Source organism: Gambusia affinis, linkage group LG02 (assembly GCF_019740435.1).
Source record: "Gambusia affinis linkage group LG02, SWU_Gaff_1.0, whole genome shotgun sequence".
NCBI lineage: Eukaryota > Metazoa > Chordata > Actinopteri > Cyprinodontiformes > Poeciliidae > Gambusia > Gambusia affinis.
The window spans coordinates 10,473,782-10,500,815 of NC_057869.1; the positions used below are offsets into that span (position 1 = coordinate 10,473,782).

At 35.3% G+C, this 27,034-nt stretch overlaps 1 protein-coding gene across 5 annotated transcripts in view; it reads right to left on the bottom strand.

Moving 5' to 3' along the window:
* LOC122844441 (MAM domain-containing glycosylphosphatidylinositol anchor protein 1) overlaps window positions 1–27,034 on the bottom strand; it is a 187,613-nt gene that overhangs the window by 63,027 nt on the left and 97,552 nt on the right. For all 5 annotated transcript variants that reach the window (XM_044139905.1, XM_044139889.1, XM_044139870.1 and 2 more), the window contains 2 exons: window positions 2,147–2,343; window positions 300–432 (listed from right to left, as the gene is read on the bottom strand). In XM_044139905.1, coding sequence (XP_043995840.1) covers window positions 300–432; window positions 2,147–2,343 — 330 coding nt within the window. The remainder of the gene's footprint in view (window positions 1–299; window positions 433–2,146; window positions 2,344–27,034) is intronic.

Here is a 27,034-nt window from a genome sequence, read left to right on the forward strand (position 1 = left end):
GTGGAGAAATGGATACACACCAAGGAAAATGAGAAGATGAGGCAGTGAGAAATGAAAAGTATTTCCTGCTCAAGAACAGAAAAGCAGATTTCTAAGTCATAATACAGCACGCAGAGAAAACTATGATAAAAAACAAGTTTTATAAAATCATAAAAGGTGTGAAAAGGATGAAAGCAACCCATTTCATAGAAAGGAGTAAAATATGCATCTGTGGAAGCCTGTATGTGGTTGTGGATTGCAAGGATGCATTTGCTTTTTCCTTTTCTTTGCAAATACAAAGGCAGACAAAAAACACGTACCTGTAGCATTTGTTAGCCTGAAGGTGACTGACTTATCCTCAATGTTACACACATTGCGGACAGACACCTGGCAAGTGTAGTCGTCAAAATCCTTGGTCCTTAGGTTTTTCAGTTTTAGCACCTTGGTCTCGCCCTACAGGAGACACACATCACCAAAACAAAATGCACTGCAAAAATGTTTTTCTCAAATTGATCTTTGTGTGATTATTTAAAGACATATTAAACATTGAATTAAACATATACAGTCTCACAATACCTTCACTGCATTAAATATCACTAAAATAACTTTTATCTTAGTGTATTCTAAGCTACATTTAGTCTTGTAAAGCATAATCAAATGGAATGTGTGTGTCTCATGCACCTTGCAATCATCTAAATCAACATGGCTCCATTAGGATAAAAAGACGGAGCATTTAGAAAAGGCTTTTGCATGTGCCATTAGGAAATTATTATTATTTTTTTCAGATTTTCAGATCATAACATAAAAACAAAAGCCACCAATCCTCTCCATTGTTAAATTTGTCCTTCTTATGATCATCTCACAACCTCTCTCTGTTTCTCATGATATAACTGATGTATTTTTAAGACAGAAGCATTGAATAAGATAAGGTAGCACCATGCTTTGACAAGTGCTATGGATTTATAAATATTATTTTAGCATTCAAGATAAAAGGCTTGAGTGAAGACTAATATGTTCTCCCAAATAACATGGTGAGGAATTATGAGAGGTTCATGGGGGTTGCTGGAAGACAAGCTCTTCACAAATCCAATAAAGAGAAGGACAGGGCCACCAGGTCTGACACTGAATATAAACTGTGAAGATAGACATAAATTATACTTTCAGAAGATAATATAAATTGAATGAAATGCCTCTCAGCCTTTCAAGAGGGTATATGTACAAATGAAAATGCCAATGACTGCACAATTACAAAGTTTATCTCACCCTTAAATTTATGTTTAAAATGAGTTTTAAATTGACTATACATGCCATTTCTGTTCACATGACTTTGAAACCTCGTTAATTCATGTAAAGTTGTACTTTTGACTAAACTGCACCACAGAGATGGTTGCACTAAAACAGAAAAGCTCAAAATATTTTTTTCTTCAAGTTGTTGCTTTGAATTGTTGTCTTTTTTAAAAGAAAAAGTTTTATCATTGCATTGTCTGCAGTCTGCACACATTATCCATGAACAATGAACCATAGACATACATTGAGAGTCTGAAGACTGGTTCAGATTAAAGTCCAAAATTGACATCATACAAACTACACTGTCTAATTGATGTAGACGTTAGATTAGCTCTTTACTAAAATTCAACCTTGTTTTCATTTGGCCATGTCTCTATCAGCTTTCTGGTAGAGGCTGAAATTTTTTCTTGAACAGCCAGACAGATTGGATAGCATTTGTGAATAATAATATTCACTTTTTAAATTTTTTTTTTACTGTCCTCTATTTAGCTTAATTCATCTTTGTGTCAATTCTGACCAGTTTTCCTGAACCTACTGGACAAAAGGCCCCTAGATCATGTTTCTACCAACACCATGTTTCCTGCTGGGAAAAGCACGCTCAGATTTCTTTTCTACCACACACATTTTTCATGCAGGGCAAAAGTTTCATTTTGGTCTCACCTGGCCAGCAAAACGTGTTCCTCATATTTTCTGTTATAAAAGCTTTAACATAGGTACTACAATCTTTCAAAAAATTCAAAAAGATTAGCCAACAGCTTTTGTAATGCGAGAGGGACACTTGCAGTAGCAGCTAGCAAACAATTGCAAGCGGTTTTTCTCTTTCTCCTGTGCCTTAGACTCATATTGTTTCAGAAATGCAGAAAACCTTGTTCAGGTGTACCTGAGTATAAAGAGGTTCATAGATGTCCACTCCACTGTCTTTGCTTTGTTCGATGATCGTAGCAGCACGTTTCCAGATGAATCTTGCAGGAGGGTTGGAGTTGACAGTGCAGCGGAGGAATACTGTCTTCTCCTGGTAGAAACCTGTACGTATATCGCCGACCGTCTGGTGCACAGTCAAAACTGGGACATCTAGGTCTGTGAGAAAAGACAGTGAAAATAAATTGTAATTATGAAGAGCTTAATGTTGGAAAGAGGTTTTTTTATTATTATTTTTGCAAACATTATTAAAATAAACAGGGAATCACAAAAATTAATTTCAGTTAAAACTGATTTTCATCTTATTGATGCTGACAACGTCTCTGTGCAAAAAGTCGGTAATACTGTGAATGGCAAGGATAGGATTTGGAAACTCAGGCACAACACTGGCTCATCACATGCAGTTTGTTGATTGAATTATCCACCCACACTTACAACAACTATCCAAACACCCAAATATTTCTAATGGCCACAAATGTCTAAACAGTCTGTGTGTTTTGCCTTTTCCTCTCTTGCTGTGACTCTCCCACACACCAGATTTATCAATTTTTTTCTGTCATTTTTCTGTTATTTCTCTCCTCTTTTGCCTTCCCAATCTACCTCCCAGTTCCCCCATATGTCTTTTTTTCTTGTGTATTTCCTTTATGGAAGTGCCGTTTTCCTTTCCCTCAAGTGGAATGGATTTCAGCTGCTGTCATGAGCATGGAGGCTGCTCTCCCTGGTTTCTACCATTCCTCCAAAACTCACTGCCACTATTGCTCCACATCACCATCCTTCCCTCTTTTTCTATCCTCTCCTCCTTACGCTTTCCCTCTCCCCCTGACAAGGTAGACTTGTGTGTTTGTGTGTGTGTGTGTGCGTGTATTTGTCTGTGCAATTCAGAGTTTTCGCAGGCTAATTGGACTGCTTCAGAATTTAAGAAGGAAACCATTTTCGTCATTGTCGTGTGCACTGTTTTCCTACTATTTTATCTCCTTTTTCCTGTCTTCTGTCATTTACTAACAGTGTATTTAAGCTGCTGTCCCCTTATATATTTCTGTCTCTTTTTTTCACCTATTTTCCATTTCAGTGCTTCAAATCATCAAACTAAAATTGTGTATCCGGCAAAGATAACTTGAGGAAATACAAATACATCCCTACTGTGCGTCTTATTACACCACTTTCAATCTGATAGATAGAAAGATGTGCTCTGAATTTTATTAAGTCAAAATTCTGACCAAACTGGCTGCTGAGCTTTAAAGCAGAATACAATCAAGGCTACCAATCCCGTAGTAAAAATATTCCATGTCAGGGTAGTAGCACAATTAAAACTGTACGTAGAGTCTACAAATAAACTCCACTTCATTAAATAACAGATATTCACTTAGGGCGAAACCTGCACCTACATTTCAAAACAGTGGTCCCCAACCACCAGTCCGTGGACCAGTACCGGTTCGTGGACCAATTGGTACCGGGCCGCGCAAGAAATAATTAAACATGTCTGTTGTATGTATGGAATCTGGAGGAGCTTTTATTTTGAAAATCCTAAACCGGATGTTGTCGGATACGTCTTGCGCGCCAACATGCAGCAAAATGAGTAAGAATCAACTGCATCGTTCCGATCCCTACAATGACTGGATATGTCAGAGGTTAGGGGTAACCTCATTTTAGCACTTCATGTCTAAATTGTAGTCTTTTCTTTTTCTGTATTTACTTTGTTTAACCCCGCCCTTTTGTCTCCAGGCAGAGAGCTGAAGGTGGTGGGGGGATGGGGGGGGGCGTCCAGGGGACTGGAACTGTGTGCTGTGTGAGTGACCGGTGTTGGGATTTCTTCGCCATCGAGTGTCTGTTCACAAGGGCTTGTGGTGATTTATTTGGATTTATTCATTTGTTTTAGGAACCTGCTGTTACATTCAAAAAATTGTAACAGCAGCTTCTTTCACCCCCCCAAGAAGCTGCTGTTACAATTTTTTGAGTCTATCTCACCTATCAAAAGCCACACAATTTTAAAGGCTTGCAACTGCCTTGCTTTCCTTGGTCCAATACTGATAACTAGCACAAAATTTACAGCTCATAAATTTTACATCCAACAGTCCACATACAGTTTGCAAGTAGGTTGCTTAAAATTTTTCTATTAGTTTTAGATTACTGTAATGTCTCTCCCCACAAGCAAAAGTCATAGGCAACATGCAAAATACACATAAAGAAATCCAGACTTCTCTGAAAAGCTATGCAGTTGCATTTTATTCAAGCTGCAGTATAGGATTTTAATAAGAAATATGTTTTCTCCATATTTCTTAAAGCTGTCAGCATGTTGTGACAGTTTGTTATGAGACAAATAATCTGTGAGAAGATCAATCTCCTCCACGTCCTCCCTGAACTACTATTAGTGGCTAAAGCAATGCAATGTTCCAGCCAAAACAACCTATCAGAACCAGGAGGAGGGTCTTAGTGCTGTCAATCAACCTCATTCATTCACGGCTAAATGTGCTAATGGTGGAAAAACGTATTACAGGAAAATTGTTTATCTGCCGCCACTGGTAGCTATGCTAACTAGACTAAGCATTTACAACAGGCTATGCTAGTTGCAGCATAGCATAGAGCGAGGGGGAGAGAGGGAGAGCAGCTACATGGGATTGTGATTGACAGCACTAAAACTCTCCTGCCACTGACTGGTTGTTTCTAGCACTGAAGAAGGCAGAGGAAATAGATTTTTCACAGATTATCTCTCATACCATACTGTCACAACACAATGACAGTTTCAACAAATACGTAAATATATATATATATATATATATATATATATATATATATATATATATATATATATATATATATATATATATATATATATATATATATATATATATATATATATATATATTATACTGCAGCTTTAATTTCACTTAGGAGATGTCGGGTCAGGAGGAACGTGTGTTAGAGCTGCTGCTGACTGACAGAACTCCAGGTATGTTTTTGATGTGGAAATGACTTTATAACATGATGTAAAGCTCAAAAACTTAAATTTCACATAATAACCCCCCAATAGACACTATATGAAGAATCAGAAAATTGAAAGACTTGACTGAAAAACACTTCACAACTAAATACGAACACCATGAGTAACTTAACAGCATAATTTTCCCCTTTTCTAGAGAGACGTTTTAGAGTCAAAATATTCTTAAAAAATTATTCAAGCTCAAACTTTTATTATCAAAGCTATACCCCACAATGTCCCCATCTACAGAGATGACCTCATTAAGGTATAGAAAAAAAGGGATAAAAATTTGTAAAAAAATAAACTTTTGCTGTCCTAATCATTGTATTAATACTGGTCCTTCAGAATAATACAAAGCCTCACAGTGAGTCTCAATTTGGGCCCATAAGTAAATGGAGACACAAGATGAAACTGCAAGGGTACAGAAATACAATATGAAACTTTAATGAAGGTTCTGATTTCCCCAAAGTCCTGCCTTTGCACACAGCTTAGATCAATTGCACTGCATTGCTTTTGTTAGCCATAGCTTTTAATGTGCATCTAAGCTTCCAAATTTCAAGCTGCTCTGGGGGCTTAATATTGTTTTCTGCTTTGACATCAGATGCTAGTGCTGACTCAAAGGCATTTTAGTGCTCCCCTAGACCCCAGGTCCTTACATTGCTGGACACAGACATGTGAATAAATCAGCAAATTGGGTAACTTGTATTGTGCATGCAAACACTTTTTGGCCACTAGGGTTCTATATTTTGTATTTCAAAGTCTCATGGAAATGGATTAAATGACTCCCTTTATCCAACTGATCCGAATTTAATGCCATTAAATTAATTTAATGGAGGTTAATCATTGTGGTGTGTCAACTCTTATAAAATATATCAACAACTACAGACTCTAAATAATGTGCAAGCATTTTTGCAATGACACTAGCAGTTGAGCTTGGATGGATTCTACTTCACTTTGTGGCATACGGTTGTTAAGATCTTGGAATCATTTTTGATTTGGTAAATGAAAATATAAAGAGATAATTTTTAGAATTAAGTTTATTAGATGTGCTTAATAAACTTGGTGACGACACTTTTGACTTTTTGTCAGCTTTTGATCATGCCGATATTTCACAACATTTTAGTTAAATGAAGGCACCTTTGTGGATGTATTATAAGACCAACCAAGCTGCTTCCTTTTGGGACATTTTGGAAAATCCAAACAAGTGTGGTGACAAATTAGGAAAGGAAAATGAGGACCTATACAAGTGTGGTTCTTCCTTGCCTACAGTTTCAAGTTGCCTGAAGATGCTATGTCCTTTACTTAAAGGACAAGTAAATTGGCCTATCCAATTTACTGTAAATTGGATAGGCCTTTTTATGATTCCTGTTTATGTTTTTAGTTATAGTGTATATTCTTCTGGGTTTGAGGAAGACATTACACTTTGGTCTGTTATTTTGTCTTTAATTATTAAGAAGACTAAGCATCTTGTTTATTTTTTTTATTTTATTTGTCATATTGGGACATTCAAGATATTGTAATTTCATAATCTTTAAAAAATACGAAGATCAAATATTAAGCAAATCAGAAATATTTATTTAAAATATGCTCATGGTAGTTTAAATTACACATATTTCAAACTTGCCCAGTAAGGACATAAAAACAACATTTCTGTAATATTCATCCTGCAGCAGTGGACAAATATTTTACTGACTCAAAATTTGATTGCTGTTTTACAATCTTAACACTGATATGATGTGAGATTACTTTTTCAAAGCCAATCCATCTTGGCTGTGAGTGTGTTTTTGTAACTAGTTGACCTCTGCTGGTCAGTCTTCCCTGCAGGAGGACACCCTAGATTCCAAATCCTCTTTGATTTCCAATAACATGTCCCATACTCTAATAGGTCTCCAGAAGTAGATGGCCATTAAGAGACCAAAGGGAAGATGACAGGTTCAGTCGAGTGAGCATTTAATGGAGGAGGTGTGGCGTATGTGTGTGTGTGTGGGTGTGTGTGTGTGTTTGCATGGAGAGGAGAGGCAAAGGAGACATGATTGCTTCAGTACAAAAGTTCACTACTTTGTGTTTTACAAAATACAGTGCTAGATATCAACACAGATAAAGAAAAGCAAAAATAAGCACTAATGATATTTAAATAAAAGAGCAGCAGAGATGTTTACACACCGATTAGCATAATCGTTGATGTGTCAACAACTGACTTTTATAGAAGAGTTGCAAGATTTTCTAAAGAAATTTTACAACAAGCAGTTTAATGGAGACAGAAACTATGTGGATCAATGTATACTGGTTAGATGGTACCAGAATTAAACATTCTGGCCTACATACAAAATTATTTGTGTTGTAGAAAACACCATCCACATTATATCGATAGATGGAGATGAGGTCAGTCCTGCAACAATACTTGTTTGAGACAGAGGCTGACATTTCACAAACAAATGTACGTTAGAATGGTTTACAACAAAGCATCTTCATGTGCTACAATGGTTTGGATTTAAATCTAATGTATATTCTGTGGTAAAACTTGAAAACTGATATTTTCAGAGTCTATAGACTTCCTCATTGAGTCTGAACAGTTTGGAAATAAGAAAGCCGAAAATGAGTCTCTACATGAGCAGGGTAAGAAGAAGGATGATTACAGTTGACTTGTGACAGAAATCATTGCTAATGGTGGGTTTACAATGCTCGACTTAGAGCTGCTCAGTATGACAGCTGCTTAGAGCACACCCGTTTTTAGAGTTTTGTTTGGAAACAATTTTGAAATCTGTGTACTTTTTCTTCACTGTTATGTGCTATTCCATTTATGTATTACTTTATATTGGTCTGTAATGGACATCTCAATAAAATACATTTATGTTTATGCTTGTGGCAAAATGGAGCGGTTGGGGGGGCCATATTAAGTTACTAGGAAGACAGATTCAGGTAGGTGAATGTGATGAGACACATTTATCTGTAATAAAACTGTTACAGCTGAAAGACCAAAATATGTATTTATTTTTTTGCAGGTTGAAAAGGGCTTTCAAGTAAACAAGTTGTATAAGTAATTATCAAAAGAACAAGAAAACTTTTTTGGGGGGGATTGTTTGTTTTCTGTTGCACCTGTGAAGTGACAGAAACAGAAATAAAATTCATGCACATTATCGACCACACACACACTCTCATGGCTAGATTCAGACTCAGCTAGAGAAAAGCTTGTGCATACAGAGAAGCACAAGCAGATGCAAACTTCACTGTTTGATCCCGCTTCGCTTCTCATCAATTATTTAGCCTTTTGCTCATAGACATCAGCTTAAAGAGAGCATAAAACATGCACGAGTCCCACATTTGGAAATAACGCGAACATAGCCTTGGTTTAAAATGCAGTGTTGAGATGTAAAGATTTATTTAGGCTGATTTTCTGTCCTCAGACTGTTTTCTTCAGCATTTATTTAGAAATTACAGGTTTTGTTTTGCTGTGTTGAACTACAAACATATTCTTCAGTTGATAAGGTGATGACTTCAGAAAACACAAATAGATAAATAGAGGTTTGATTGTGATATAAACTACAATCAACACATTTAATTGATATTATGGCCTATTGTAAGACAAGTATAATCAACTACAAGCTGAAATCTTTTCTGCATTAATAGGACTTAAAAATCAGCAAAGTTTCCAACCGCCTCCAGGGGGACCACTCCAAAGATGAAAGGAAAACTTTGGTTACTTATTTATGACAAACATTTTCGACTTTCCACTTTAGTGAGTAGTAAATGCATGTTATAAGATTCTGTTGGACCCCTCCGATGTACAAAACTGCAGCTGAATGTTGTTAACAGTTGATTCGCTGGCTCTTTATCAACCTGGAAGAATTTCAGCTTATTCTTCCCTCTGAAACTGTTTGACTACGACGTTTACCAACAATAATTAAAAGGGTAGTATTTATTTTATCATCAATCATAGAAGTAGATCTATAAATTGATTTCATAATTTGACATTTTCAGTTTTATGTTAAAGGATTTTTGGAATTATTGTAAAAAAAAAAATAAATATTGCTCATAATTAATTTTCTAAAAGTTTTAACAAGACAAACCATCCAAAGGGGTGAATGAACACTTACAAGTCCAATAAACAACATGAGCTAGCAGTGACCATCTTGTGTCTACTGTTTACTAGACAAGCAAAAAATATTGTTCAATTGGAAAAACACAGCGGGTTTTTGACCATAATACTTCTCATAATCTGCTAAGAATGGTAAATTTTTGTAGAGTTTGTGTGTTATGTACAAGCCTTAATTACGCCTTTGTCAGCACAGAAGCTGAGAAAAGCAATTAAACATTTATGAGTCATGATGTGGCTTTTATTCTGGGCCTAAAACAAACCAATTTGGGCCTGGTTATTTAGCATGAGCGTGACCATGTGTCTGTACAGTGATGATGACAGCGAAGGAGAAACAGAGGCACAGACACTGACTCAGCCTTTGGGATAAAATCATATGCACATGTGCAAAAACACACAAGTTGCTCAATGGTGCGCACAGTTATACAACAACATACACATACACATACAGACACACACGGGTAAACATGAGTATAAACTCACTAACAGATACACACAATTCCCCTCAGGGTCATGATAACACATGCTTCTGAGTTCCCTTGCTGCAACCCCTCAGGGCAAAAACAAGAAAGACCTTCTGTGTCCCTGTAAGTGGCTTCTGAACATTTCTGTGGGGAGCAGAGTGGATAAAGGATGCCCTTCTTGCTCTTTTCCATGCTCCTGTGAATGTATTGTGTAAAAGCTGAAATCCATACACAGCTTTACTTCTTATGAAGTTTAACAAAAGCAGTTAATTGACATCAAAAGATGAAAAGGCTGCAATGGATATACATGCATACATGCTACACTTTGCCCTATTTTTAGTTGTATAAAGTAAAGGGTAAAGTACACCTTGGGTAGACATACAATATGCCAAGTAATATAGGCCATTGTTGCTCTTAGAATTATTAAAGGCCCCATGTTTTTATTGTGCTGTGTTAAAAGACGACTGTCTGGCTCATGGGCAATCTGCTCAAGGCCTTTATTAGTCCATCTTCGGTCCACCTCTGTGAATTCCTGCCCAGACACTAAGGCTGTATTCAGACAACTTCCCTTTCATTGTTCAGCTCAGTAAACAAATAAATAAATGACAATTCAGAGACTCCCACGACAATAACACATAGCTTTAAAACAGTCTCGCTGAAAAGTTATGATGGTTTAATGTCCTGTTTCCGAACCTATAAAAATTCAACATCATCACATAGTCAGCGCCGCGGAAAAACATGCTATTACCTTGAAATTAGCTTTAGTTTGTTAAGTAACAGGACTCTTTTCTTCACTTAAATTAGTGCGAGATTAAACAGAATTTGGTGTATGACAGAAAATGTTCCAATATTCTGAAATATTGGAAAATATGTGAATTTAGTCAAAACTGTAGGTTTTACTCAACAATCTTAAGTCTATTTCAAATCAAATTTAGGTCTTTTATCTACTAATGTTCTTTACACACCACAATCAGCTGCAGTTGATGTTCGTGTAAAGAACAAGTATCAGCTTTTGGCTAACGTAAGAACTTGGCTTTAGATTTTATATGGCAACTCTGTATTGCATGTCCAATTACGTTATTTTAGATACAGAATACATGACAGTAACTAAAGACCGTTTGTTTAACAATGAAATAATATAGAGTCGTGAAATAGTTTTGCAGATTGGAATGGCAGATATTATGATGACACAAAGGTTTGTAAAAATATATTTGGAAATTGCCTTAAAACAAGCTAATAAAGTTGGTACACAGATTTGCATGGAGTAAACAGGTGATTAGGTAGAATTGTAAGTCTGAATAACACACTTCTAAGTAAATCAATATTTACATCTAACCACTGCTTTTTTTCAAGAATCTACATAATATCTTTGGAAATTCATAAAAGCAACTCAGGAGTTAAGCTGTTCTCAGCAGGATCTAATAAGAATCTTCCCAAAAAGCCCCAAAGCAAGACATTGGTATCCCGCCCAGTGTATAAATATTAAGCAGCAACAGTTAAGCACAGAGGGTTAGAAGCAATGCAGTCACTTTTTAATCACAAATCATTGTTATATGACAGTGGACAATATCTGAAGTCTACAATTCAAAACATATTTGAGACCATCCAATTTAATAGATTTGACCTGAACAGTCCCAGTGGATCCTGTCTAGAAATGTTTTGTTTTTTTCTAAATAGCCAAGAGAATAACATATATATCAAAACTCCCCATCCCAATTCCTCACACAGCTGTGATTATATAAGTAGTTGTCATTCCTAGGGCATCTTATATTGCTTGTGTCAAAGCCTGTAATGTCTCAGTGACATGTTTTGGTAAAGCTTAACGTAAAACTGCCATCGTGCAGCACTATGTGTCTGTCTCAGAGTACTTTCTTTTTAAACAATACTTTTTGTTTTACTCTGTATATTTTGTTTGTGATCCATTCAGTATTTATATATATATATATATATTTATTATTTTGTAATACAAAGTATAAAACACTTTGAATTACCCTGTGCGTGAATGCTACTATACAAATTGCCTTGCCTTCAGTATATCAAAAGATATAAAATCTATCACAAGGATACCAGGATTCAAACATAGGATAGGGGTTCCAAGGATAGCATTTTCAAATTATCAGTGTAATTTCAAAAGATCTGTTACTTGAAATGCAACTGCTTGATGTCTGTTGTCACCACGGCCTCAAGGTTTTACATCAGTCATGGCATCAAATCTCACACTTGCCATAAAAAAATTGCAAGGGAATGTGAGAAATAGAATAGTTAACATATCTATCTATTTGGTGCTGTGTTAAAACATAAAAGGAAAAGTGTTTGGTCACTACCAAATTGTGCAGTTTCACATAACAATCGAGAATATATTATTGAAAAATATAAATTTTGCCAAATTCATCCTCAAAATTAAAAAGCACTATTACTTCCACTTTATATGTATCACTGGCATTTTTAAAAAAGAAGTTCTCAAATCAAAATAACTTTAGATCTATAATTTCACACATCCTCTGTTTTATATTCTTGTAAACCCCTTGTCTCCGCCCTACCATCTTCATCTTCTTTTCATTTTTTTCTACATAGGCTGTCAGCCGGCCCTAGGGTATGTCCCATTCTTTATGACACTGTCTTTGTTGCTCAGCCTTGTGTCATAAAAGAAAACAAACTAAACAGGAAATGTTAGAGAGAAGCAATGGTAGAAATATAAAACAAAAGAAATAAGAGTAAAAAAACCCCAAACTGGTTAATTCTGAAACTGCAAAAAAGGACAACGGCGAGCAGCAGTGAGCAGAAGATATGCAAGAACCAGGCAAAATGGGTAAAAAGGAAGAGAAAAAGCCATAAAATAAAGTTAGAAGTTATTGGAAGCTGGCTGAAGAAAAAAAAATCCCATCATCATAAAATAATATTGGAACCGGTCTGGCCTTAAGCCATTGATGAATACAGATAAACCTCTTTGGGGTCTTTGGCCTGAGGAACAGGCTAATTTGAACAGCTCATTCCACCTGTGAGGATGTTAAAAAATATTAGAGAATAAAAAAAGTTTAATTGCCAGTTATTTAGTTTAACATTCCACATTTCCTTCCAATAGTGGCTTTAGGCGTCACCCAAAAGATCCACTCACAAAAAGTAACTTCCAAAAGAAGAGTTGGTCAAACGTGGAGTGTGTTACAATTTAAAAAGTAATAAATGAAGCAAAATAATATTTGGAGTGACAAGGGCAAAGCCTTGAGTGAATCTTGCACAATGAAAGCAGGGGCAGTCTTTCCCTTCTCCCCCCTTCACCACATTTTCAATAACGGGCCTTAAGGGGCCATAAAAAGAAGCCAGCTAATGACAGCTGAGTGAAAAGGGACCTGCTGCTGAAATCGGATCACGCACAGTGACTGGAAGATATTGAAATGACAGCCAGATATCTTAATTACAGACTAGGTTTGCTTGAGATAAAGACTCACAAGAAAGAATGAAGATTAATGAAGATCAATTTTATACTGTTTATAATATGAAGTGTGTTGATGCTGAAACTGTTGGTGTGAAACCACCTGGAAAAGACTTTCATGTGGACTCAATACCAGCATGTTACTGACAGGCATAACATTATGACCAGTCAACAACCTTATTTGCTTGTGGCATTGCAGTGCCACAAGCCACTCCTTTCCCTTCCCCAGTGCCAACTGGAATGAACCGTCACAGTTTAAGGACAGGGGTCTCAAACTCTAGTCCTCGAGGGCCGCAGTCCTGCAGCTTTTAGATGTGCCTCTCCTGCACCACACTTGAATAGAATAATTAGGTCATTAGCAAGGCTGTGGAGAACTGATCTGCACAAGGAGGAGGTGATTAAGTCATTTCATTGCAGTGTTTTGTACCTGGGGCAGGAGAGTTTTAGTGCTCTAAAAACTGCAGGACAGCGGCCCTCGAGGACTGGAGTTTGAGACCCCTGGTTTAGGAGATGTTCTGACCCAGTCATCTCAAATCTGTCAAAGTACTTAGAATTCTTACGTCTGACTATTTTTATCACACCAACTTTAAGGACACTGTGTTCCCTTACTGACTAATATTTCACAGTCACTAACAGTCGGCATGACAATCAGTATTTCTCATTTCACCTGTCAATGTCCCTTGCATTATGGTTGAATGTCCCAAACTGATCCCAAGTTCTGATTTCAAGTCGGAGTAATCCTGAGTAATTGCATCAGAGCAACTCCTGACACCTCCAATAATTATGAAGGGATCAGTCTTAGTTAATATTCACATATTTTGTTATGCCTGATCCATAAAGATATAATTTATTTTAAGTACTCTCAGCTCAAATTTAGGTCAGTGTGATCTCTCCAAAAATTTTAATCTTGTTGGATTTAAATTTATACTGACAATTTTATCACCTTCCACTGCCAATGATACACTTTGAATGAGAAGTTTGAACAAGAAGAAGTCTGTCCATTTTAGAGATAAACTTTCTCCAACATGATGTTTTCAGGTTTGTATTCCTTGACCTCTCAGTGAACTGGCCTCTCTGCAGAAAGCCAGCCAGTGAACTTCTGCTGTCAATCACAGCAAGTTTTGTGGTATACACTGAGTGCTATAAAAACTACAAAAGTTCTGCTGCTTAAAATCAATTCATGTAACTGTTATATTAAAGCACGGATGCTAAAAATATTCAAGAGCAAATAAATATCCAATCTGGAAAGCAGCAAGACTTCAATTGGTTCTAGATCCTAACTTCAGTCTGCCAGCCTTCAGTTTAAGAGGATAAAGGGAGTTAACCCTTTTTTTCATCTTTGCTGTGAGCCCTCTTTGACATTTTCCACTCTGTTTTTATCCTTATTTCTCAGACATTCTTGAAAAATGTTTATTGGGTTTTAACACAATTACTGAACCAGTAGACATGTTGGCATCTCCTGTCTATATTTGTAGCATGAATCAATTGACATATCTGAGATCCGATTTAAAGATTTTGTTGGATTGAGTCCTACTCTAAAGTCATTTAGATTAAATTTGTACTGGATTTACACAAAGACTGAAGGACATCTCATACTCCCTGATCACGTTAAACAATTATCAGTGCCATGCTTGTAATGTTTTAATGATGGTGCATAAATACAGCAACATACAGAATGTATTGCACTGGATTAAATTGTAGTGTCTGTGTATTTTATACACATTTCACTCATATAGTGAGACCTAGCTTCCTTAAACATGAACTCACTTTCATGGTCCATGTCTTAAAAAGACAAAAAGCACATTTTGATAACTCATAACTGGTCCTTGAAGTATAAATTATTGATTCTGTCAAACTCTTCATTTGACTGTTAATGATGTGATTTTAACATCATAGAATGTATATATGTAACAAAGTCACAATTTGTTTCATTTATGATGACTTGTCGATCTTAAGAGATTTTCTGATGCCTTATGAAAGCATGATTAAACTTAATAACCAATGTAAAGCACATTTAACAAGAAGGTACAATTATGCATGATATTCACAAGTCCACTTTCTCAACTTTGTAATATCAACAATACAATCCTATAGTAGATCAGAAGGAGTTAGCCATCTAGCAATGTATTCAAGAACTGAACACAAGCCGGCTTCAAAGCAGACTCTGGCTGATTCAGACAGCAGTTGGTGTGCAGACAGCAGATTTTAAAGCACACACCTGCTGAGAGTCAGTCAGATACCTGAATTGTAAAACAGTCCAATCTCAGAACAAGTCTTTCCACTTTCCTCTGCTGAATCTGTTATCTGCTACTGAAAGCTGACTGATTCCAGAGTGGTTTGAAAAACCGAAAACATCAGTGAAAGGTTAGGTTTAAAACAAGGCCATAAAATTATTCCTCATGTTCAGAGAACCCTACAGGCTCTTGCTAGTTAATAGATTTCCATCCATTTAAATATAAGCATTTTAACAGTCATTGGAAAAAAAAAAACAAAAAAAAAACTATTTTTCAATTATTCAGCAATAAATAAGTCTCAGTTGAATAATATAAAATTTTGATTTCAGTTATTAGTATCTAACTGCATCTATAATCTTAGATGAGTATAACCCTGAGAAATATACTTCTTGTTTTTTGTTTCAATCTGTAAAAGTCTGTGCCTGGAAAGAAAACACTCAATTCTTCAGAGAGATGATTAGAAACTAAATGATGTATAGACAATGAAAAAATTTAATGTTTTGTTTTACTTTTGCTGCACTTCTATAATGCAGTTCAGTGAACAATTGATGTCCCAAAAAGGTTTCACAGTAAATACACACAATAAAATTCTCTTGGCTACCAACATAATTATATAGTTGCAATAACTGATAGTACTCTTGGTTCTAATGACACTTCTATTACTCATTTTTATGTCTCAAGTAAAAAAGAAATATCTTCTACATATCTCCCTTTCTGTTCTTCCTTTGCATGATTATTGCTCCTTCCCCAGTGCTAAATGCCCCACAGAAAACCCACCATGAAACCCTCAATTTATTGTTTTTGGTCCATGTTTTGGTCTCCGTGTTTGTAATGGTTATTTTCTTGGGGAAAAAAAAAATATCAGCATGTGCTAGAAGACCCAGTATTAAGGTCAGGATAATTTCAAACCTGCACTACGTTGTATAACCTTCATCGAGTAGAATGAGTCAATAAATAAACGATGGAAAAACAATGACAACAGAGAAAAGCACATTTTAGATAACGCCAGCCAAACGATGGGGAGACATGAAGTAGTCTTATCTCTTCCTGGTCTGGAGGACAGCATATAACTAAGCCATACTTCACCTATAGTGAAGGATGAACTTGTGAATTTAGTGGGACTTTGTGTTGACTCTCATATAAACTCATTGTGTGTATGTGGTCTGCTAAATGATCTAATCTTTTATCAGACTCTGTTCAGAACTCGTTTTGTTTTCAACAAACTCATTTTTTATTTCATCAAGTCAAGCAAGACAATTTGACTTGATCATGACAAATGTACAATGTTCTTAACATTTCTGTATTTTAATCTTGGCCTTGAACTTGATTTATTACATTTAGACATTTTAATATTGTTTGTTAGTATATCTACCCACTCATATATTCTAGTGTCTCTGTGCTGTACAATCTCTTCATTGTCTGACAGTCAGTCTTCTGATCAGTGAAACAGTTTTATCATCATGTCTCCACCAGCAAAATGATATAAGAGATTCCCCACATTGACTATGTATGAGACATTGGCAACCTGACATAAAAAAAAAAAAAAAAAATCATATTCTAGCTTAACATTTATAGTAACTGCATATACAGTCAGATTCAGCTTCACATTGACTTCTACCTATTTTTAACAATAAGACCATATTGCACTTTTTTTGTTCTTTGTCTGTCGGCAGCAGTGTGCCACATTTCGCTGATGCTGTGTATCCAACTTTTTATATATATATATATATATATATATATATATATATATAAACTCCACACCAAACCACAGCAGCCCCTTTTCTATGAAATCTCTCGTTGTGATGTCCTTTTGCTTCATGGATCTGCTCGTAGTACTGCAATATTAAACATTTTCAAAGTACTGCAAACAATTCTTAAACCACTCCCAATTTTTTTATATTTTCATCTAAGGATGAAACTCTAAGGATGTAACTGGCTTGATCAGTAGCTCTCCCAGCCTTGTGAAAGTCATTATTTGGACTTTGGCTAAAATTTACACATAACAAATTTGGAATTTGGCAAGCATAAAATCTAATGTTTAAGTGAGGCATTAAATATATAATATCATGTATTTAAAGATTCCCCTAAAACAGTGAGAACAAGCAGTGTCTTTGTGACAGGTCATAAATAACAGAGACGCAGTTCAAAATTCTGTTTTAAAAAAGTTTGCTTATACGCTTTTGAACAGTTGCCAGCAACTCTAGAAGCCACAGCTCTTCAACTGCTTCTTAAGACAACAATCAGCTCACCTCTATCCGCTATCCTCTAGTTGCTACTTCATCAACTTAAATACCCTGTCACAGAGATCAAATCATTTGAACTCTGATCGTCTTCACAGTAACCCTGTGAGATCTGTTTGTCTCACAGTGTTAACATAAATATAACCAGCAGACCATGTCGTAATTTTTATTTTTTGTGTGTGTTAATTGCAATCATTGACACCTCGCACACTACTTGAAGCATAAAAAGGACAACAGTGGGAATGTCAGTGTGTTCCTGTAGATTTATGTGTACCTGCCTATTCTATTCCATAATCTTCCTTTTTTCGTTAGAAATTTTGTCATATAGTAACTGACAATTGTAGAGGCAGACACATTGATTTGCCTTTGAATACCATCTCAAATGAAATATATCATTAGCTTTGTGGTATAGTGGAAGTTGTGCAACTCAACATTTAATGTTTTTTGAAATAAAAGAAAAAAAATATTTAAGACATCTGAATTACTGTTATTACAATTACTACAAAACATACCATCAAGAAAAGCTGTTTGAGCACGCTAACTGTGAAATTTGATAGAGCCTAAAATTTGAATAAATGAAACTCCATTATGCCTGTGCAATTGTGTTTTGTCATATTAGGCATATGCTTGGGAAGAAATTGCAGGCTGATTGTTGTTTGGGTTCATCCCCCCATCTGCTCATCCATATGGCTTGACAACAGCTTATTTGCAAGCAAAACATCTCATATCACACTAATTGGGGACCTCTAATCAGGCTGTGCTAAAATGACCTGAATAATACTGGCTTCATTCAGTATTAATTACCTGTCAAAGACTAAATTTCATGGCAATAGGAAATTTTACTCTTAAGTCTGGAGTTATTGCCACAGTGATGCTTGTGATTAACATAATGATTCTCTACACTTTCTTCAACCAACAAAGCCAGTAAATGCAAAATATCGAGTCTAATAATTTCAAAATTCAAACAAAGGAATCTTTAATTTTACTACCATGAGTTCACAAAAGCAATACCGACATTATGAAGCCAGACTGTTAACTTGAATATGATTGAAAATCTGTAGAGGGAACTAAAGATTAAGTACAGGAAGACCTTCCAACCTCAAATGTGTAAAACAAACATTTTGAAATATGATTAATGCTGTAAGTACATATTTAAAAAATAACCAAACAAAAGAAAACCTCAAAAGAATTTGGAGCCATAATCAAAGAGAAATTGTCAAACCAACATGCAGTTGTAAGAGGGTTTTGACTGCTGTAAACCCAGATGTTTTAATCATAATTGAAAGAAGAAACAATATTCTTTTAACATAATTTTTGATAGCATTCAAATAGGAACATTTATTTGAATGGAATCATTTAAAATCTACACCTGCCATGCTGAAAGGAAAAATATCTCAATAAATAAATACTTGACTGATTGAGACAATTTACATTAAAGCCTATTTTTAAACTCCGTCACAGCGACCAAGGTTAACAATTCAGTGCACAATGAAGCCAAAGGGAATAGAAAATCAGCTGTGGCCTCATATTTCAGTACTTTCATATGCATTTATTTCTATTTATCTTCATTTTCCAGTTTATCTACTTTGTCTTCGTTTCTGTTGGGATTCCTCCTGTCCTTCTCACAGATATGAAATGACGTCCACAGCTCTGTAAAACTAGCTTTGTTGGCTTGCTATTTTATCTGAGTTCCAGTATTTCCTGTAATTATATCAAGCTTTATGTGACTGACTTCTAAATGACTATCTCAGCTGGGGGATTCTCCAGCTGAGAAGTGGAGCTTCCTAAAAATGGAGAATAAATCAAAATAATCCTAATGATTAATGCTGTGTTTGCATTGATTAGGACATTTCCTTGATTTATTGTTGTGAAGGAGCAGAACTGGATAACAAAGCTCTCACTTCTTTGGTGTAGCTTTGTTCCAACTATCACTGATGAACATAAAGTAAGGATTGTATAAAAGGAACAAGATCTTGGATCCAAGAGGTTAAAATGAATTTCCTCACTAGGAAGAATGGACACTGTGTCAGAGATGGAGTGAAGTATGTCCGGAAAAAACTGATGCTCATCTGCATTAAAAATAGTCAGTTGACACGTTTGGTTGTTTTACAGCTTTTCCTGGAAAATTTACAGGGTAAATACCACCAAGAGTGGGTCTTGATTCAGAGTCACTTGCTGGAGGAGACTTTATCCCTTCTTGAGTGAGCAGGACTGTTGCTTAGAAGAAAGATGTCTAGTTTCCTTACTGCATTTTATCTCCATGACCATAAATCTTCAACAAGCAGAAGATGATGGATGGAGCTCCTGCTCTTTCCAACTGTCTGCCTTCAGCACGTCATCACAAAGTTTCCCAATTATGGTGTTAACAATTATTCTTAAGAGCATTGGACTGATAAGTTCAGCATAGGTGCTGTTCCACCAGATGTTTGCTAATTTCTGCTGCCACTATTCTGAAGGTGCTTTTTGAGGTGGAAGCTTGGCTGGGGACTGCAGGGACTCAGAGGAGGAGTTTTGTGTAACTAGGTGGTGATTTGTGGGACCAAGAATTTAGGAACTGCCAAATGGCTGCCATTGGAGATTCAAAGATTTTTCATATATGTATATTTAAATAAATCTAAGCAAGACACCAGGTACGGTTTTTGATAAGGCAAAACCATATTAGGATGATGTAAAGGTCAAAAGAATCTCTGTCTCAATGCTCCCCCACTAATGTTATGATGCTGCATCTACTTGAATCTTGCCAAGACATATTTTATGTTTTCTTTAAAATGCAAGATTATATATATCTTTGCACCAATTTCTTTTTGGACAACGTACCACATAATAAAAGTTTAGTCAACACTTTATTTTTTATTCTATTTAATTATGCATAAGTAATAAAAGTAAAAATGATATATATATATTGAAAGATCTACTATTGTGGTGAATAAATTGGGGATTGATGAATAATGTATTCATTAGAATCCGCAATACTATTATCTAACAACTATCATGCCGACATGTTTTCCCTCAAATGTATCCGTAATAAAAACTCTCAGCTCATAGAGATGTTATTTGCTTAGTAAAGCTATTTTAGAAGGAGATCTACCTTTAAATCTAGATTCACTTTTACACTGGTTTGTGAACAAGCAGCATCCACAAATTGCTTCAAGAATTTGCCTGTGATAGTTCATTGGTTTTTCAACATTTCTAGACTATTTTGCAAAGCAGAATAGTTGTATTGATCTGCTACAAAACTGTGGTGCCATAATACTTTACTTTAGGTACAACTTACCACAAGAAGCATTGCAACAAGGCTAATCTTTGTGGCCAATATATTATTGAGCAGTAAAGGCTTCTTTTGTCTTGGCTCTTTTTGAGATGTTTTACACAAGAATGGAAGTTAAATGCTGCTTTGTGGAAAATGAAGAGTCTTTACTTTTAAATGCGAATATTGCTCTATGTAACCTGACAAAATAGCAAGTACTTATGCTGTGCAGGGAAAAAAAAAAAGATCCTAATATAACCTGAGGTGTGGAAGATTTTTGAACTTGGGAGAACACTTTTAAAAACGCTGCTTTCCTTGTTGATCAGATGAATTGTGAGAGACGTTTAAGTGCTTTTCCCTGTTTGGTTGATCCGTGCTCTCCTGAACACAGAGAAGCCATTATCTGTAGTGGTGACTTCTTTGATATTCCTCCATGTTCCTCCATCAAGGTGACACTAATACACTTGTCTAGGAATGCATGTGTCAGAGAGTAAAATATGCTTTTGACTGTAAGGCTACACTAAAGACTCAATCAGATCATCTTCCTCTCCAGCTGAATGCTTAAAAGTTAGGAAGAAAAAAATAATAATTATGCCATGGTATAAAGATCCATAAAGGCATAAAGATCCATTAGTAACAGATCTAAGACATAAGAGTCTCTTTAGAAAATTAACAGGGGACTGAAGAGCAAGACAAATAGTATTTTCAATAATCTGAAGGAGACAATTGTCTTTCAGTTCTGTTTATTAAAAGACGGATTAGTTAAAACTGCAATTTGTGCCCATATAAATGTTTCTCGAGTTTATTTGAGATGAAAACATGTAATATGTTATTACCTAATATATTTTAAGTAAATACATGAACATGAATACAAGAGTCAAACAAGCATTGAATATTATTTGCACAATGAGCCATTTGAGGCCTTTAAAAAAACGTGATATTATCTTTGCCAGTGCATTGCATGGTGTCAGGGTTAAAATATCTCTACCCACTCCATATGTGCAAATTTAGAGATAATTTTCATAGCAATGCTAATTTTAAGCTTTTATACAGGATGGAGATGTCTTGCCTTTACAGAACTATAAATAATTCAAAGGTTAATGACTTTCAGATGGTGACCATATCAAAGTGCCTTTTAAATTGACCTAATGTGAAATAATTAATGACTTGACACTTCATTCAGTGCATGAAGTATTTTGTATTGCATTTAGAGGCTATTCATGTTGTTCAGCAACCTTTTTTCCCTTGATTTCTGTTTTCTTGCTTTTCTGTTGTTTGCTTATTTTTTGTTCATCAGAAATCCAGACTCAGAGCAAAGTTTTCCTTTCAGCCTTTACTGAAGGTATTGTAGGAAAGTAAAAAGTATCATGATTGACAAATTTAGAGCAGATTGTGCATTTTTTGTGGTGCTTCCAATGCTCTGGAATGAGCTTCTTCTGAACATAAGACACATTCTTCCAGTCGATGCTTTTAAATCTAATTTGAAATAAATTGGATTTAAATTGGTATAAAACTCTGTTAACCTTAATCTAAAAATTGTCTTACATTTTGTTTGTATGATTTACAAGTCTATTTAAAAAAATTTATCTCTGCCTTGTTTTTTCACTTTTTGTGAAGCAGTTTGGTCAATCTTGTGTTGTTTTTTTTTTTTTAAAGAGCTTCATACATAAACATGGTATGATATGGTGAACATAGTTTAACAAAATTTAGAAAGTCAATAAGGGAAACTGGTTTAAAACTTTTCCATACATTGTTTTAGTCTTACAAATTTCTCACATAAATTGTGCAAATAGTCAATGGCTTTGCACTTACTCAGCCTTTTATGAGATCAGAAAGGAACTGGTTATTGAGCAAATGACATTTTGCTGGGCTGATCAAGACAGGAATTTGTGAAATTACACAAACACCAATAAGCTGCACATTTATGTTCTTTAGTTTGTTACATATGAACATCAACATCAAAATGCATTTGTGGGAGCTAAATATATAGAATTAGAATGTCATTCTTTTCAGATGAATCAAATCCCAACCTTTATAAATGACAGCAATCAAGTGATGTATTTTTCTATGGTTTTTACTAAAAACACAATATAAAATTAAAAAAACATTGTTCTTAACCCAAACAAAATTTTGTCTGTGTTTCATTGGATAATGATGACATGAGGGCTGGGGGGGGATCACTTCACAATGAGCTAAGATTAGTATTTTCATTAAGATGATATGAAAGGTACCTTGGAGCTGAGTGTTGGAAGGAAGTAATATTCTTCTCCTTTAACTCTACCTAAAATAATTAAAATATCAGAAAGATGAACTTGATCACAATAATGTGTCCATGAGCTGCATAACAATAGCTCCTTCACCTTTTTATACATTCCTGTTCTTGTAGATATAAATGCACCTCTGGACTAAAAGTAGCTTTGATTAAAAAAATAAGACAAATTCCTTCGACATAACAATAGCTGCCAGAGCTTAAAATTGCCTTTTAGAAGCACATAGACTAACTCTCCGTGATACTCAAAATGTATAATTCAACATTTTCAGAAACGTAGAGAGAGCAGCTCTTTTGGTTACAAAAAACACATAGATGAACAATTCAAGATCAAAGTAGAACCCACTCTTTTGATATTGCATATATACATTTGATTGGTTGAAAAATATATATTTGATGACAAAGCAGGTGATGAAAGTCACATTCAGCTACAAAACTCACAAAACCTTAAAAGGAATGGTCAGTTCCATACTGTTCAGGTATTTTATCACTTCATCCTGTGAATCTTTTTTATTTGAAGATTTCACTGCAGAGAATGTGGGGGATTGAGATTTGTCTTAAATGTACTAAAAGATGATATAGCACTAAGATCCCTGATATTCAACCACATTCTCTTCAATGAATTAAGCGATAAACAACATTTGTTGAGATCATTTTTGAAACATGATAGAAATTTAGCAAATAGATCTTGGATATTTCTGATCTGTTTTAAAGTCGGCCATTGTTTGTTCTCAGCTACCATGCATAGAAGTGGCTATCATGTTATGTTGTCAAGGTTTGACATGCTGCCTGGCTTGAAAGGCTCTTATGTAAGTTTGTAACAACTGGTAATTTGAGTTAATGCTGCCCTTCCATCTGCCTGGACCTGTTTAGCTTTTTCTTTCTGCCACCATCTATAAATTTTTGCCATAAGATTTGCCACTCATTAATTTTGTTGCTCCTTTTTCTTGCTTTTCTTCATAAAGCATGCATTTGGTGTGGTGTGAGTATTTCAATCAAGTTTTAATATATGCAAACCAACCGGTCAAATCAGCCTTCAAGTGATTTAATATCTAATTTTTTCCACTACTCATACTGTTTATTTTTATTTTCTCTTGTCTAGATAGGACAATATTCACATACAAATCAAAGTTAAATAAATGCATTTATTTTGCTGGAATAGTTTTGGATTTGTCTTTGTAGTGACTTTTCCATCCATCCATTTTCTGAACACCTTTCATCCCTAATGGGGTCGGGAGGGTTGCTGGTGCCTATCTCCAGCTGCGTTCCGGGCGAGAGGCAGGGTTCACCCTGGACAGGTCGCCAGTCTGGTAGTGACTTTTAACAATCACAAAAGTTGACTGCTGATCTTACTCTTAATCTCACCACTTTGTATCTCTTGTAATGTTTTGAGTTTTCATTGCCACAGATTATAATTCTGGTTCTTGTTCAACAGTCTGTTTTGAAATAAAAAAGAATATATATATATATTTCTTTTTAAGCCATGTTTATCAATTTGAAATAGATAAACAGGGCTTAAAATCATTGAAAGGGGGCACTCTGTGTTTACATCTGGACACAAATACAGAGGTAAACACAGCAGTGTTCCTGTGGTCACTGTGACAAGTGCCAGTATTGCAGAAGCAATCAGAATACCATGAAAATATATGCAGACTTAACAGAGGACATAGAATGGATATAGAAGTAGATGTACAGGCCCCAACAAATGAAAGATGATCCAATTATGCAGTGGAGGGACTGCCTAATTAAGGTTGAAATGTTGTATAATTTGTATTAACTGTTTACAAAGAACTGATCATTCACATTTACCAATAAATTCATATGTAAGCAAATAGCATGGGGGTCATCTGAAGGAGTTGTCCCAGTGTTGGAATTCACAGCAAGCTATTAACATTGTCCTTTATGACTACAAATCTAATAGGAATGGTCAGCTACAGAAAAAAATCACAACACCTTCATACACCTTTCACTAGCAATGTAGTATTCTTCATTTTACATTTTCATGTAAGCAAAAACTGTATAATGTATAAACGTTACGACACGTGTGAGGTTTGTTAGACTGAGAGTACCTTCAGAAAATAACAAAAGCAGCAATTAAACATACTTTGAAAAACACATTTTAAACAAACTCACTGAGCTACACTGTTAGACTTTTTATTGTAATTTTACAGTACCTTACTGGCAACACTGTTGCCAGTAAGTTACTGTAGAATGGTAATTACAGTAACTTACTGGCAACAGTGTTGCCAGTAAGTTGCCAGCAAGGTACTGTAATTACCATTCTACAGTACCTTACTGGCAACAGTGTTGCCAGTAAGTTACTGTAATCACCATTCTACGGTAACTTACTGGCGACTTACTGGCAACAGTGTTGCCAGTAAGTTACTGTAATCACCATTCTACGGTAACTTACTGGCAACTTACTGGCAACAGTGTTGCCAGTAAGTTACTGTAATCACCATTCTACAGTAACTTATTGGCGACTTACTGGCAACAGTGTTGCCAGTAAGTTACTGTAATCACCATTCTACGGTAACTTACTGGCAACTTACTGGCAACAGTGTTGCCAGTAAGTTACTGTAATTACCATTCTACGGTACCTTTACTGTCATGATATTTCACAGTTAATTTTTACTGTGAGTGTGATTTGCAGTTATAACTGCTTTACTGTAAATGCAGTTTATAGCATAAAACTGTAAATGTATTTTATAGTAAAGCTGGTCTACTGTAAACTTGTTTCACAACATAATGTCAGTTTTACTGTAAATTAAAGTTTACATTTTTTAATACAAGAATATTTTACCATAAACCGAAAAGTTTCACAAAAGAAATTTTAGTCCAAGTACTGTGAATAAAAACAGGTATTTATTTTCAGCAGATTTGTTGAAATAAAATCCATTTATATATTCGCAATGTCATAAAGAACAATGTCGCAATACAATATAATGTGCTATAAAACAACAAAACCATAGAACACACTACAGGTCATGTCAATATTTTTATGGCACATGTATGTAGCAACATGAACATGTGTGCATCAAGTACCAGCCATAAACTATTAAAGACTGACTTTTAAAAAATATATAGAATATACTTCATTTAAAAAACCAGCAGAGGCTGCATTGTCAGAAAGCAGGTAACAGAAGCTTAAATGTGCTCTGTTACACAATACATCACAATAACAGTGCAAGTGTGATAATGTACTGTATGGTAGGCATTCATATCAATAAATATTGTTATATCAGATGCATTTCCTACATTAGAAGAACTTTTATTCCATTTGTCAAACAAAATCAGTGAGATCCATCTTGTGGAAGCTGAACTGTAAAGAATAAGACAGACAATGTGGGAAGTCATGAGATGGTCAGGAAGTTATCTACATTTTCAAATCAACAGGAAGGCTGACAAATTAAACTGAAGTGACAATGTCCAAATGCATAAAATCATTGGCATAAAGCAGCATTAAGTTGATAATTTGTTTAAAAAAAAAAAATCAATTACACTGAAGTGATAATAGAAGCTGCATAAAGAATGAGCAGGACTGGCTTCACTTCAGGTTTTTGGATTGTTTATGGCAAAAGCAGTCAGTCAGTCTTCACTAATTCAAACGATTGCGTACTGTATTGAGACCCTGCAAATGTCCCCAAGGAGACGATGAAGTACAACATGTCATAACAATCTTTTTAGTCATTTTGTTGGTGCTGATGGATTACTGCAAAGGTGTGCCTAATAAACTGAAAACTGCATAGTATAAAAAAAACACCTCAATTAAACGACTACACACTTAAACATTTCTGTGATTTAGTAAGAGATGCAGCGACATCCACTTTTTACCACGGACACAGAAAAGATGCAGGCTACTCTAAAGGGCTATTGTGTAGGAATCACATGCCATT